At 50.7% G+C, this 15,423-nt stretch overlaps 1 protein-coding gene across 2 annotated transcripts in view; it reads right to left on the bottom strand.

Annotated features, from left to right (window-relative positions):
* Nucleotides 1-15,423, bottom strand: part of LOC118514091 (protein dachsous) — a 79,798-nt gene that overhangs the window by 10,381 nt on the left and 53,994 nt on the right. For both annotated transcript variants that reach the window (XM_036060622.1, XM_036060623.1), the window contains exon 4: nucleotides 9-189. In XM_036060622.1, the coding sequence (XP_035916515.1) occupies nucleotides 9-189 (181 nt within the window). The remainder of the gene's footprint in view (nucleotides 1-8; nucleotides 190-15,423) is intronic.

Here is a 15,423-nt window from a genome sequence, read left to right as displayed (position 1 = left end):
TCACATACCTCGATCGGTCGCTATGATGGGAAACTCGTAGGAATTGCGCGTCTCATAGTCCAGCTCGCTGGCAATGCACACCTCGCCGGTGCTCGGCCGGATCTCGAACTCCGTGTTCTTCTTGTAGCCCTCGCCGAGGGTGTAGTTCACCATTGCGTTAACGCCACAGTCCGGATCGGTAGCCGATACCTGTAATTACGAGCCGGCATCGATCGAGCCAGCATCGAGGATCGCAAAGGAAGAACAAATGAACGAAACGATAGGTTAGAATGCCGACTTTTGAAACAAATCTAAATCGAAAGCCCATTCCCTTACGGACGAACGGGCTGGCCGCGTAATGGGAACGGGCTGCTCGGGTTCGGGGCATCATTAATTCTAAGCGCGGCGCAATGTACACGTGTTTCCATTGATTATCGCAAACGTGGCGCAATTGGCGCAACCGACGGAACCGCGTCTTAGATGAAAGATCGATCGAGCTCGGTACCGTCGGCAGCTTTCCTTTGATCTTCGACCAGCTCCTCTTCGGCCATTACCGGCCCGGTCTCAGCGCGGGCGCACGCGCGAGGGAGGTTTCAGGAGCGGGCCTAATGTGGAATTAAATTAATAATAATTATTCCATGGAACCGTCCGTGAAATCGGTCCCGCGTGCGCATCCAGTGCGCTAGATGAGTTGAAGTTGCAACTTCGCTACCACTGGCATACGGTGCTTCCACTTGTTGCTTGCTTTCGGACGCCACAGGCAAGCGCTTTCGATAGAAATGAAATGGATTTCGTGCGATTGATCGCACGTTGCTGTGTGCAGTTTGGTCCAGAGTGATTTCACCCCGAAGTTAGCTAGTCTCAAGAGCAAGAACTCCGCTGGACTGGCAACAGAAAAAAACAAACCTGAACCTCCCGTGGAAGACATTAGTGGACGAAGGAAGGTAAGTGAGCAATTTGCGACTATTTATACGATAATGAGTGGCTGATCTTTGGGCTAATGGGGAAGCGAGGTTTCTTCCTTAAATTTCGCGTCAATATGCACGGAAAAACTGTTTCGGAGTTGTGGTTGATGTGATGCTGTGGAGGAGGCGTTCGCTGCGCGGCGATGGTTAAGATCTCATCATTACGATTATGGTCGAGTGCAAGTTTGATACCACCACAGTAGTCAATAAAATTAATCCTTCGCAAAAGGTCCTTAATGACCACTGTTGTCGGTTGGAGAAAGGCGAAAGTAAAATCTGCAACGTCGAACAAAACGCGGAACTTGTACATTGTGATGAGGGAGCGCACCAGGAAAGGGCGAAAAAGAGTAATGCCCAATTGGTGTTTGTTCTTCGCTTTTCAACGATTCGCATGTGGCGAAAAGTCCTGGTTCGGATCGGTGGCTGCGTGCTGGTGTGCCCGTTTATTGGCCTGCGCTGCTCGGAGATGAAGATGGAGAGTCACATAAAATACCCATATTCGTAATTCGTGTTTTCTTGTCTTATCCCGGGCTGTTATCTTTTATGACTGCACTGCACCCCGGCAAGCTGTCCGGCGCTGGGGGTTTCCGTGCAGCGTTGATGTCCTTCCTGGCGTCTTGATTTAATGCGCCGCAGCTTGGGCGATTAGACTCGAGGGCCGTATGATGTGACTTTTACGCAACGGACTTTCGGGCGACCTGTCTCTGTAACTCTGTTGCACACATATTTTCATTATTATCTCGAAAATATATATTTTCCTCCCCAGCGCACGGCCAGTAGCCGGTGTGAGTAGCGAGAATGGAAGCAGAACCGGCGGTAACCGAAAGCAAAAAAGCCCCAGACTGAAGCTAAAATACAGTTCGAACAAATCAAGCGAGCGAATGAGGTGGTGAGACAAGAAGAAAATCATCTTCCAAAAATTCGCCACCACGAAAACGAAAAAAAAAAGCAGCCAAATGCAATCCCACCACCGGGGCGCAGCAAATGCAGAAGCAAAAAAGCTTCCCGAAAATGGTTCGCCTTGTTGGCCCGGCCGGGAAGAGAAATGAGCCTTCATCCTTTATTTTTAATGATTTTCTGAAAGATGCGTTTCGGTGCGATGCGTCTCGCTACCGCATATTATCCGATCCGGCGATCGGCTTCTCCCGGACCGGATAACGATCGTCCGCACGAGGGTGACAGTGAATCATATGCGCGCGCACACACACAGAGACAAGCCCAAGGATCCCGAGAATCCTTTCTCCCGATTCTTTCCGGGGGATGGTTTGCAGGCCATGTTTTGGATTTGGACGTGTGATTTTTCTCTCCCGGTGGGTGTTTTTTTTCTTGTAGGCCCCAAAGACACTAGCCGCGGCGCGTTGACAACGGCATATTTGATGATGACACTGAATGACACCATCGCCGAAAGAAGGGACCTGGCAATACGCTCTGAACCTCGTAGTCAATTTTGGGTGCTGCCGCATTTTTCATCCCTTCCCGTGGACGGTAGGTTAGACCGTTCTGCCGGCCAACCCGCACACACACAGCGTATCGCATTTCGCACGACCAAACCACGGCTATCGGATGATTTTAATCAAATCAGGTGCATGGGTTTTATCATTTAAATTCGAAGTGAAGATTAATTCGACGGGATCATAAATCAATTTGCGACCCAAGTGAAGTGGAGTCGGCTGGATATGGTGTAAGGGGAGAGGTATGTACGAGAGGGGAGAGACAAGGGAGTGCGCCACTCCGGGGCCAGCTGAAGCGTGTTGTGTGCTGCTGGAGGGCTAACACGATCTTTTGCGATCTCAACACGTTATCTGCACCTCGAGATCCTTCTCGATTCTCGGGCACATCTGTCGAGCGCGCATGGGACGAAGAAGGCGAAGGAGGATGAGGAGGAGGAGGAGGAGGAAGAGGTGGTGGCGACGCCAGGGATGCCAGGGTGGGTGACGATACAACAAGAGAGCTCGAAAGGCACGTTTAGTATTGTGGTGATGTGATGCGATTACGTGAAAACACTCAAGCTCAAGCACAGCCATCGCCAGACGAGGATGCGTTTTTGCATTTCGTGCTAACGATTCGGACACCGATTACCGATCGGCGGCTAGGTATGTCTCCTTCCTTTGTGACCTGCGTCCCAGCGAGTGTATCGGAACTGGACGGAGTTGTGGTTCATATTTCTCGCTCCAAGTCGGGCGAGCCTTGGGTATTCTTGTGGAGCACTAATGGTTCTGTCGTTAGTTTGTTTCTTGCTCGGACCTCCGAGGAAGATGCCGCCAACAGGACGAGATCTACAGGCGGAGAATATTTGGGAGGGTTTAATTGAATTTTTATGTTGCAAATCAGCGAAAACTGTGTAACCGACGCACGCACGCGCAAATTGAAAATGTTCTTTTCGGGTGCATTCTTGTCGACGTTTGAAATCGAGGTTCGGCATTGATGCTGGATTGATGATCGCTTTTCGGGAGAGAACATCTCCGATTGAATGTCTACGTCTGTCGTTGTGCGTCATAGAGTAGTTCCAAGCGATAACTACTCTGATGAGATTCTGTATTGGCCTTCAGCAGTAGCAGTAGTTCCCTGCGACCCAATTCCACCGAGTTGCGAACTGTACCGTTTTATATCCACAGCGCCACAACACAAGTTACCGTTGGAAGATATTTCTGTTCGCATCCCACGTCGGATCAGTGCTGGTGCTATAATCCACCCACCACGCGATCGATTCTGCGCCCGTTACCATACAGCTTTAGATAACTCTTCCGAAAGCATAAGCACCCACAAAGGCTAACATGTGGCCGGCACTGCTGCTGCTACTGCTCCAGCCTGCATGACACTTTGGCGGTGTAACAATTTCATTCCCTTCGGTGGGTCCTCTGGCAAAAGCCACCGATTGCTAGAATGCGCCTTCTGCTGACGTTCTCAAGGGTCAATTGCAGTAAGAGAGGTGGCAGCACCAGCGGCAGCCTATTTCAATGGTCCGTGCAGCATGAATGAAAAAGGTGGGCCTGCCGAGAAAATCGAGGCTGCATCGAGTTGGGTCCCGACCGGCGATCGAACCGACGACGCGCCGGTTTGTTATCATTCGACGATCTTTCGCAGAGTATTCATTTGCAATCCAAATAAATTTATGTATATATTCGCGTTCACGTATTATGTAGATGCTGACGCGCTTCTGCCTCATCGCAGGACTGAGCGAAGAAGCAAGAAGCAAAAAAAAGAAACACGGCAGTAGAAGTAAGGCAATTCAATAGACAGATCGAAACGCGCTGGGTGAACGCAAAAAAACACACAAACAAGAAATAGAATGAAGGAGAAAGACATAACGAAAGGATAATCAAGAACGTCCGCCACAGCCCATCGGGCGATGCTGTGGCGAGTTTTCTCCAATGCCTCGAGAAGGGAATATTTTACGAAAGTTTCAAATAAACACACACAATCCCGTAGACCGAAGGGAGCTAAAGAAAGAGATCGCTTTCGGGCTACAGGAACGACCGGCCCTGCTGCAAAACAGTGAAATCCCCGGGTCTCGGGAGTGCTTGGGCCAAGGCTGGCGGATGCGGATGCTGCGGAAGCTCTCCTTTTCCTACTAGAAGACAGCGGAGACGACAGCTCGAGTTGACATTTTCGACGCTCGGCGATGAAGATAGGGCGCTGAGACGTGAACCGAACCGAACCTTGGGTCGCTCTTGGCGCGCCACGTACAGCCATCGTATTCAAACCACGAGCCTTCGACGATCGAGCCATACTACGCCTCTCAACGTCGAACGACGCTTATCTAATTGTAATTAAAACGGTTATCTAAATCTTGTGGTAAATCAATTAATCTCGAAACCTGCACCGACTACACTCGGTACTCTGGCTCGGGCAAGCCGGAGAGGATGGGCTACTTTGGGGAGCCAGCTTGGATTGCCTAAGCGGTTCCTCTGCACATGTGCACAGTTTAACTAGGAAACAGGTCGCCCAACACGGAGGAATGTTTCAGTTTCACCCACCATTTGGGATCGCGTCGAATCGTGGGTATTTTAGCGCGGAAAATCGACCTACTGGGACATCAGAATCGAAGCTGAACGCGAGCTGTTTGACCACCGACGCAAAGGTCACAACCTTTGTCTCACTTTCGTGCTGCTCGCCGCGATTCTATTGACCAGCCCTGACAAGCCCTACCTCATTACAGTCATCCCGAGCAAGGTTTAAGGGCGCCGTATCCGCCGAAGCAGAATGAGGACACAACAGGCGTTCAGGCCGGTCGACCAAGCGAGGAAAAAATTCGATACGAATTCCAGCACTTTCCAGCGGATCACACAATGAATCAAAGCGAAGGAATGTGCTCATCAAGGCAAGGGTAAATGTCGATGTACCGCAGGAAAAGAAAGACAGCCCACAAAAAAAGAAACAACGCATAAATGTTATAATTAATGGAAAGTATCGTAATGAACTCTTCTGCGTATTCTAATTAAATAAATATATTCCGCAGGCTCGCTGTCCGCGAAAGGCGCCCGAGCGATCGACGCAAATTTTCGCATCCGAGTCCCACTTGAGGAGACTGTTGACGAACTTGGTCGGATCTGAGGCTGAGATTGGCAGTGGCGATCCGGCGATCGGTCGTACACTTCCCGTCATCCAGCGGGATCTGCCAGCGGTGGCCTTCAGCATAGTCGCCGACTTCTCTTTCTTTCGCGTGCGTCCTCTGCAACATTGCTGCCTTGCTCGATTAGTTCATTCGCTCATTAAATCGTTGGAGGCTGCGAGCAGTTATCTGGCCAGTAAATTTACGTTTTATTTCCTTCCCTTGCTTCGGGTGACTCAACCACCTCATCGCGAACCAGTTCTTGGTGGCTTTTCGCTGTGGTTGTGGCCATTTTTTGTTGCTCTTTCTCTCCCTCGCTCGATTGAGAGTCTCAATTCTGGTTCTAACGCACCTACCAATTGTGTCGCCTGGGTCGCAACTGTGACTTTCCCTTACTGTTACAAATTCAAAGACCACGACAATAGCTTCATTCGAGAATGCTGGCGAACTCTATCCATTTGTGATTTCTCACCCATTTGATGACACATCGATCGTTGTTGAGATCCTTGGCTACCATCGTCTAAGCTATTTTAATGCCGAGTAGTTCAATCATTGGAAGTTTGCTATTTGCAGATTAGGAAGTCTGTGGACCTTACGCCAAAGCCGCAGTTGGTTCAAAATCCCAATCACGGAACTGCGAGCCCAGTGGGGAGAGCAGAGCAGGGGAGAAATTCCGACCCGTGGACTGCGCCTCGTGACGGAGCGGACGGAATGCGGGAAAACGGTACGGAACGCAAGTTTTGCAGCTCGTTCTGCGCCATTTTTGAGGGCTATCTTTAATTGGGGAGACAGTTGCCAACGTCGCTCAATTAGAGAAGCTGATGAGCGATCATAAAACCGTGTTTCACCGATCGATATCGAGATGGATCGATCGCGCGCGAGATAGGCGAGGTTTGCCGCTCGTGCACTCGTTGGTTTGTTTCCGCTCCGGCTCCGGTTGGTTGGCCACGTGGATCTCTTTCGTCGTTAAAGTTGGGATTTTTTGGAGCTATTGAGGATGGTTTATTTACCACACAGTTCCCCCCAAAATTTGCGCCGAAGGATGAGTGGATGTGCCGGAGCCCATTGGTTTTGGGGCTAGCAGTGAAGGTAATCGGGATTAATTATAGCTCCACGCGAATACAACCACAACGCGGGCTGTGTCGCGATAGAAAGAAGGTCTCGTACCCTGGGTTTGCCGTTGCACTTGCACACATGACCCATCATTTCACGATTATCGAGAAGGTCGAGCGTGAAAATGGAGTTTTATCCGGCGCGAGGTCGGAATCCCGTCCGAAAGGTCTGGTATTTAGAGCAGCGATTATAAAGCCAAACCGGGACCGTGGCCAACGCCACCGACTACCGCCCCGGTGGCGGACGGTGTGCGTAGCTGTTCTTGGGAGGGTGCGTTTGGTTCATTTCACCGAAACCGAGGCACGCCAGCAGAAGAATGATTAATGGGTTGGCATTGTGAGCTAATTATATTTTAATAACATCACTATCGCCATTATTCCCGTGTGATACATTAAAAGGCTTCTTCGTCTAGGAGGTGCTTCGTCGGGGCCTGCGCCGGACAGCCGACCGAGGGCGATGGGACGCCAGGACGCCTGGGTTTGAAGGGGTTCGGCCCCTTTCGGGAAGGTTGGCTAGTGGCGGTTCCATCATTTGTGGCTCATAAAACCGCGCAGTGACTTTCTTGCCATTCCCGGGGGCCGGTTTGGCCCGAAACTGGGAGGCTCTGCTTTCCCGCGGACTTTCCTTTCCCGTGCGTGCGGTTTCGGTTTTTTGGGGTGCTCGGTGAAGTTCTCGCCGCGAAAGAATGGACCCGAAAGACGAAGAAATCGTTTTGTTGATTGACCTAAAACTGCGTCTAATGCTGTTCCTTTTTCGCCCGCCTTTCTCTCGATTGCTGTCCGGGCTCCGGCAAGCGCTTGTGAACGTGGGGCGGTTTTTGATAGAGTTTTAGGCGGAGTAGTGGTGTGTGTGTGTGTGTGTGTCTGCCGCAGAAAAAAAACCGTCGTACTTGCCGTCAGAGCGGACGGTATTCAAAAAGAGACCGAAGTGAACGCCGCGCGGTTGTTGGAAATTCCGAGCATTGTTCTATGTATGGGGCCCTATCGGTAGAAAAGACTTGGGTGCTGGCTCAAGCGACGAAACGAATCGCACGGAACGTACGCAACCGGCTGCCGCTAGCCGGCGCACGGACCGACTATTCGGTCCGACTGCATCGTTTTGAGGGTGCTCATAAAATTCACTACTTAACGCACACACGATCCACCCTTCCACGTGGAACCCACCCACCATCCCCTGGGCAGCCGGTGTGTCTCCCTTCACGGGGCAAAACAAACAATGTCTGAGTGTTGCGTCTTTTTTTGTTGTTGTTGCTGATGTGTTCCCCTCGTCCTTCTTCCTTCGCCTTGCCTTTATTTTTCGCCCGTTTTTATTTTCTAGTCTGCGCCCGTGTCGGAAGTCTCTGGATAGATGGGAGTGATTCCATCCACTTCCAAAAACGGCGCATTTATAAGCACTAGAGCATCGGACCGGACAGAACGGAAGGGGTGCGTAAGGCAGCAGAAAAGATTGTGAAGGGTTTTATGTTTATTGCATACGTTTGGGCTGCCCCCTCCTAGTTCGGTTCTTTGACGATCAAGTGAACGCTCGACGATCGGGCAACATACATTCTTCACATGCGCAGCGCGATCGTGTGGGTGAAAGAGACGAGCGTGAAACCGCGTGAGGGTGGAGAAAATTTGAAGAAAACCATGGCTAACTTAGACAATCCAGAAGGCCACTCGGCGATGCGCGCTGGGAACACGATCACGGGGCAGATCAAAGTTGCGAATGGCTCGATATCAGGCTACGGCCAACGGTGGATTATAAACGCGCAAACGCCCTGCTTATTCTTCTCCAGCGATTGGGGCGCAGGGGAATTGCTGTGTGTGTGAGTGTGTGGATGCACATTTTCCGTGCAAATGAAAATTAATTTGAAAAATGAAACCAACCAACGAGCGCGGCAGAGCGTTGCTTCGCCCAAAATCTGTTTGCTGAGAATCCATTCGGACGCATTAGCAATGGTACGGCGGAAGATGGAATATACTTTTGGGAGTTTCGTTCCTTTTCACCGAGCTTGGGTGCCTCAGACAAGCGCCAGCTGGATGCATGCATAAATTTTCCCCGGCCGTATGGAGAACGTAACACGGGGCTGGGCCAAAGCTAGACGGACAGCCGTAGTCAGGCCTTATTGCACTGTATTCTTTTGTTTTCGTGCTTTGAGGTTTTAATTTAGATGAATTGAAGCGGCTTTGTTTGATGTGCTGGTAATGGGTAAGTAATAATAGAAGTCGAATAGCGATTTGAGCTGGAGGTACTAAGGCAAAGGCGCAATTCGCTAGAACAGAACAACTGAAAGCAGTAACTGAGACTGAGGTGGTTCGATGTACCGTAACATGGGTGCTGTTGAATATTTTACCCCAATTAAGACAATCTTCAGGTGCAAAAGAAATTGCACCAAACAGCATCTGGCAAAGCTCTCGGGCGCCCTCAGAACGAGGATCAAGATCGGTAAAGGGAGAGTTCTTGAGGAACACAAATTAGGGCAGGATTGAGGTTAGGATGTTAATTTCCAATCTGGACGAAAAAAAATGGCGAGTACCGCCCGGATTTGCGATCGTCGAAAGAATGTTTTGTTGAAGGGACCGAGCGTTACAACGAGTTTGACTCACACAGACACACGCACACACGGCACGGGGAAAGTAAGAGAGATGTTTGGTGAACTGCACGAACCCAAGCGTGTCTGGCGGAATGTCTTTCTTTGCCTATCAGCCCAAAGCACCCGAACAGACGAGCCGGAGCATGGGGCCAGCCGATGCGAAGTGTGTACGATATATGAACTCTCTTCAGATTAATTGATCGCCATTTCCACCTCGCAATCAAACGAACAACGCCACATTAATTTCGCTTCTCCTTTTTTCCCCATTGGGTGAGAAAAATCGATACCTTTACGCGCATGGGCCATTCGGTGCTGGGGTGCCCTGCGTTCGTTCCGTCAAGACCGACGAAGGTGCAGCAGGGCCGGGAACTTTGGGTGCCGCAAAGTCCTGCCTAAAAAACGACCGCCACCCTCGTACCCTCATCATCCGGCAGCGCGGCCTGATCCGTATTGGGTAGGTATGGGTGTATGATGAAGTAAGGAGGATACGCCAAATCGGGGACACAAAAGGAAGTGCAAAAAACATGGCAGATTTTTTCACCCAACAATAACTCGCTCTTGGAGAATGCGTGTGTGTGTGTGGGGCTGGTTCCTCGGGGTGGAGTCCGTGGGGTGACAAGATTTATTTCAACCGAAGCCTTATCTACTCATTTCATTTCATAAATTAAATTTTCGGAAACTGAGCCCATCCCCGCGAACGAAAGCGTTAAAGGCGCGCGCGTTCTTCGTGTGGTTGGGGAGTTGTGGCGTGGGGAGGCGAGGTTGCTTTTTTTTTTGGTGTGCGCGGCTGTTGTGCTTTCATTCAGCCAATGTTCATGTTGGCAAGGAGGTCTCGAGGCAAAGGACTCGCGCACGCCGGAACGCGAACTAAGGGAGGGCTTGGATGTTTTGTGAATGTCGTAAATCGTAGCTCAATTTTGTAGCGTTCGATAACGGCTGCTGCAGATGCATGCAGAATGCACCGTTCCAGCTATACCGGCAACCGTGTGTGTGTGCCGTAAGGTGTATCTCTGAATATCGGGCCCGGTTCGCCACAAGTCACAAAAGGATGTTGGCTGGTCAGTCAGACTCTGAGACTCTGAAGGCTGCATGTGCATGCGGTCCGGGTGTGTAGTTACTGTCGAACTCGACCCGGCAGACGCTCCTTAATCCAATTAACGGTTAAGTACGTCCTGCAAAAGCGTCCAGCGTGACAGCTCGTGCGAAAGGGACACCTTCGCCCTTGTCGTGCTCGCGAATTGACGAAGCGCGGATTGAGGGAGGCATTTCTCGCAACAGCAACAAAACAGAAGAAGCGAAAAAACGCCATATCTATGTCTGGTATCATCCTGGCGGTGGTGGTTTAACCTTCACGAGCGCTTCGAGCATTTAAAGCCGTTTTGTTCGCTTTATCTGCATATTGCCCATGCTCGGTCACGGTGGGCGGTGGTGGCTAGGGGAAGGAAACGCGCCGAGCTTATGCAAAAATCTGATCCACGAAAGTCCTTTTAAATGCAGGTCACACGAAGCACAGCCCATCAGCGAGCGCTGGAGTGGTCCGCCAAACCATCAACAATCAGATAGGGCAACATGAGCGAACAGATGGCAACAGCTTCAGCAACACGGATTTGGAAGGACCGGGGAAGGATTGGGGAAGGAGCACCAGCACGGGGTAAGCACATTTACATTAATTTATATGTATATATGAAATAAATAATGTCACTGCCGAAAAGTTCGACCGCCGAATGTTCGTTCTCGCGCGGTTTGGTAGCGGCAAATCGATCGGCTCGCGATCACGATTGCAGACAGGATCCGCAAAGGGGCCCGTAGGCAACGAATAAATCGGCCAACGAAAGCAGGCCGGGAGACGGGATTTTCGGTAGCGAACCGTGCAGGAGAAAGGAAGCACTGGAAGCCAACAAAACGCGCGAAAAACGTTCGAATTAAACGAGATCGATCGGTCCGTAAAAGGAAGAACGGTGGCCCCTTCGAAGCTGGCCGGGATATATGTCGCAACGAAACGGATCGATGTGATGGATGGATGAATGAATCTCATCCCGGATGCGTGGCGTGAAAGGCTAAAGCCGAGCCGAGCCGAGGTCGAAAGGAAAAAAAGGGAGGCCTCCCAAAGGCCCGCCAACCGTCAACGAAATCCACGTCCGCGCTACAAACACTGGATATCCCTAATTTGAAGTCAGAAGGACATTTAAACCGCTGACAAAAAGGCAACGGCTGATGGGCAACGAATCCTTTCGGTGCCTGCCCATTTTCGGGATCGATCTGGATCTGGATGGAGCTGGAGTTAGACTTTCCCAAGATCCTGCCATCCGACCGACCCGGCTAGGGGCGACTGTGGCACGCGTATTCTTGGTTTTTGCGTTTCCGTTCTCACCGATGTGTCGATGCGATTCATCTGCTTAATTTAGCATTTCGCTTAAAGAGACTCTATACAAGAGCGAAACCTTCCATCGAATGGAGCAGAGGAGAACAGGGCAAACCCAACAAAAAAAAAACCCTCCTCAAAGAACAATCGCATCGCAAGGGGGATGGGATTGAATGCAACGACAAGCCGAGGAAAGTCGCGCGATCGAACTCGCGCGATAAACGTTTGCATATGGAGACAGTAATCGTTTGGGCCGAGTCCGGGTAAGGCTAGGGAGAGCATGGGCAGGCACGTTGGCGACAAACATGGACGAGAATGTTCAGGAGACGTACACCCGGCCACATAGCCGCGTTGTCGCGCGCTTTGCTCGCCCGATGATCCTCCAATTTTGGCGATCTCCACCCCTGTTCAGGCCAGCCATCATGGAAGCCACCAACATCAACGGGTTGAGCGACAAATGTAAGATTATTGAGAATGTTAACGTAAGCTTTCGCTTTCCGCCCGGCCCACCACCGTCGCAGGAGATCCTCCACTGAATGTTCGTCCTGCTGCCTGATCATCCCTACTCCGTTCGATTCGTTCGATCCGTCTTCGAAGGAGGTTTCGTTTGATCCAATGTCCCGCGAGACCGCGAGTTTGGTTAGGTCGTTCGTTTGCAGTTGTCTGTTTTTTGGGCTCTCCTGGCTCTCGTGGCTCTGTTCGTGGCCACCTCTTTCCATTACACAGCTCAGTCGTACCGAAGCGGTCACCTTTTTTTGTTGTTGTTTGGTTCTTGTTGTATTTGTGTGCATTTGCTGTTTCGTTGTTTCGTTTCTTGTTTTTACCTGAACCCGTCGTCAACGATTTTCCCCCCCCGGACGATTTCGATGTCGCTTGTTTGATTGTTTCTGTGGCTTTTTTTTGTGTGGATACTTTTCATATTTATTATTATTATTGCTAGTTGTATCCTTCGCCTTTTTGTTTCGCGCTTTGGTCCCTATGGGTTTCGGTTCGCTTTTCAACTCTCATCTCACCAAGTGATGACAGTTTAAGGAATGTTCTCCCGCCCGGACGCACACACACACACACACGCACAAACACCCACCAAAGTTCTCTGGAATCATTTTTTAAATCAAATTCCATCATTCCAAGCTATCGTCGGAAGAAAGATTGTTGACTATTAGCGGAAAGGATTTCACACGGAACACACTGCAGTTCGATGCACTTTCGTCGATGGATGCATAAACCGGGTAGAATGACTAAGGTGTGACGCATAGCATTCACACATACGCACACACACGCACATCGGAATGCGACTTATCCATCGTTCTGCACGTCCAAATGTTCGACAGTGGAAATGTTCGAGTTCTGGAGCATTAACCGTTTCTACAAAACTACAACAAAGCAAGCCTGGTTGCAGTCCGGCACCAGAAGCAGTCTGGCGTTCACATTTCTACAACATTTTGCCAAAAAACGATGAAAATTTATGAAGGCTTACACGGCTTAAGAGGATGTCTGCCGGGCCGGCTGCTTCTGGCTTGCTTTCGGACAGCTTTCGGACACGGACCCACGGCTGGGTGATTCGATGATCCGTGATTTATAGGAAGCGCTCTATCCGGTGGCCATTCCGTGGCCGTGCGTGCTTTGTATGATTTTTATGATTCTTCGCCCATTTCGGCTGCAGTTTTGGGGGGAAATGATTTATCTCGCGCGCGGAATCATCGTGTCCGACTGCTCGAAATAAAGAGGCGCATGGAGTTTTACGCTTTCTTTTCTGGTCTTTTATCATTTGCTGGCTGTGGTTTGGTTTTTTGTTGTTGCTGTTTGGAAGCTACAAAATTTGAAGAAGGCTATCATCCGTGCCAGGGAAGTAATGCATCTTTGCTTATCGGTACGTTCTCAAGGTGGAGTTCAGGTTGGTTGAGGTGTTTTTTGCTGCTGTTGCTCCCCGTTGCTGTTCATTGCTGGCGAACCTTTAGTTATTAACATCGCAGGAGGCTCGGGAGTCGTGAAAGTGGTCACGTAATGGCACTTGGCGTTGGAAAGCTTTGAGGAAAAAGGAATGGAACAGGCGGCGGCCAGGGGAAGCAAAGAGATTGCCAAAATAATTGCCAACTATGAGCTTATATTGCTTTTCCACCGCAGCAGACGTAACGGCCAGGAAGCGCAAAAAAGGACCTCCGTTGCAGTGCAATGATCATCCTTGCTGCTGCTGCTGCTTCTTCTGGATGGCGATGGATAATAAAAAATTTACCGCACATCGCAATACGCGGTGCACAACGAGCTGGCCCGTCAAATTCATCATTACCGACAATCTGACCGGTCCGGCAGACGGATCGGTTCGCGAGCGAGGGTGCGCCACACGGGCGGACGCGCATGGTGAGGACGGCGCAAGATTGGTTTTAGTGTCCGGTTGGGGGCTGGTGCACCGGTGGCTTGCATGAAAAACGGAACGAAAATGCACCCTAATCTTCATCCCGGCAACCTTCAATCAGCGAAAAGCTCGTACCAAACATCGGGCACTCGGGATCGATTCGGCTCCACCACACGTACGAGCCAAACGGCGGTGGAAAAACTACTTGCGGTTGATGATTGGGATGTAGGGAGAGGCGCGCGCACACATACACACAACACGGGGAAAAAACGGGAAAGAAACACAGCAAAACTTGAATGAAAATCATCCGCAAATGAGATAGCATCGCAATCATAATGCACTTTGGCTGCCGGTCGCTCCGGCGTACGCAATTCCATCCATCGTGACCGGATCCGGCCGGGCCCCGGCGACGATGGGCGGGAAGCCGAGCTGGTGGGGCGGAAAACGAACATTCCTTCCTTCTGGCACCATCATCTGGCACGATCTTCTTCGATCGGATTTGGTGTTCTTCGTGGTCGCGGTCGGAGAAAAGAATGCCCTGCGGACAGGTCATTCGACACCAGCCGATCATGGCCTGAAGGGTGCCCGGGATCATTTCATCCTTCGTCCACCCCGCAGGCATACGAGAGAGAGAGAGAGAGAGAGAGAGAACGAGTACGAGCGAGACGGAGCAAATTGCGGGGAAAATTGCTTCACTGTCCCCGGTACTCGGTTAGTAAATTTGCTTCGACGGAAGATTCGAATTTCTTGATTGCTGCGTTGCATGCATCGGAACGAAGGAAATGTTGCACTGTTTTGCGCGAGCGGTATCCTTTTCCTTTCGCGCGTGTGTTCAGCCCGGTTTTTTGTTGTTGTTGCAGCCTGCACTGCACTGCTGGTGCTGGCAAGGATTCGCGCACGATGATGATGATAGGTAAAGGCGCCGATGGAAAGCCAACCGACCAACGAAAAAACGCAGCTCTCTATGTGTACATATGAGTCGTACAACCATCCGTGCGCCCTGCGTTTTTTGCTGAGGACGATCGGGTTCGATTCGTCCCGGCCAGGGGACGCATGGGACCACGGTGGATCGGGTTCGATTTTCATAGGATGCACACGTTATTGCGTGGCGTGTGCATTTGTAATGGCGGAAAACCATGATCATACACCGGCCAGTTGGCGACAAGCCGCAAACGTCAAGCCGGTGGCAGCCGGTGGAAGCGGCAGAAGGCCAAACAGCGAATGAGAGATTCATCATGATCCATCAAAAGATATGGACGAAAGATGATGAACTTTTCACTGCACTGTCCGCCAGCCACCCCACGTGGCGTGGTGTTCTTCCGCCACAAGCTCGAGGTTTCTGAACTTGTTAGCTTTAGCCGGGCCGGAGCGAACCGGGTTGGATGTGATTATTATTTTCTTATTATGGCTCGGATGCATTTTATCTTTATATAATTTTGTACACCATTTGGCGTACAAAGGGGGGGGATTTTTTTCCCCTGTCGCGATCTGGAAACAACCCCCTGTTTTGTGTGCCGTCCCATC

This window comes from Anopheles stephensi, chromosome 3 (genome assembly GCF_013141755.1).
Source record: "Anopheles stephensi strain Indian chromosome 3, UCI_ANSTEP_V1.0, whole genome shotgun sequence".
Taxonomy (NCBI): Eukaryota; Metazoa; Arthropoda; class Insecta; order Diptera; family Culicidae; genus Anopheles; species Anopheles stephensi.
This window is presented reverse-complemented; position numbering and strand designations above follow the sequence as displayed.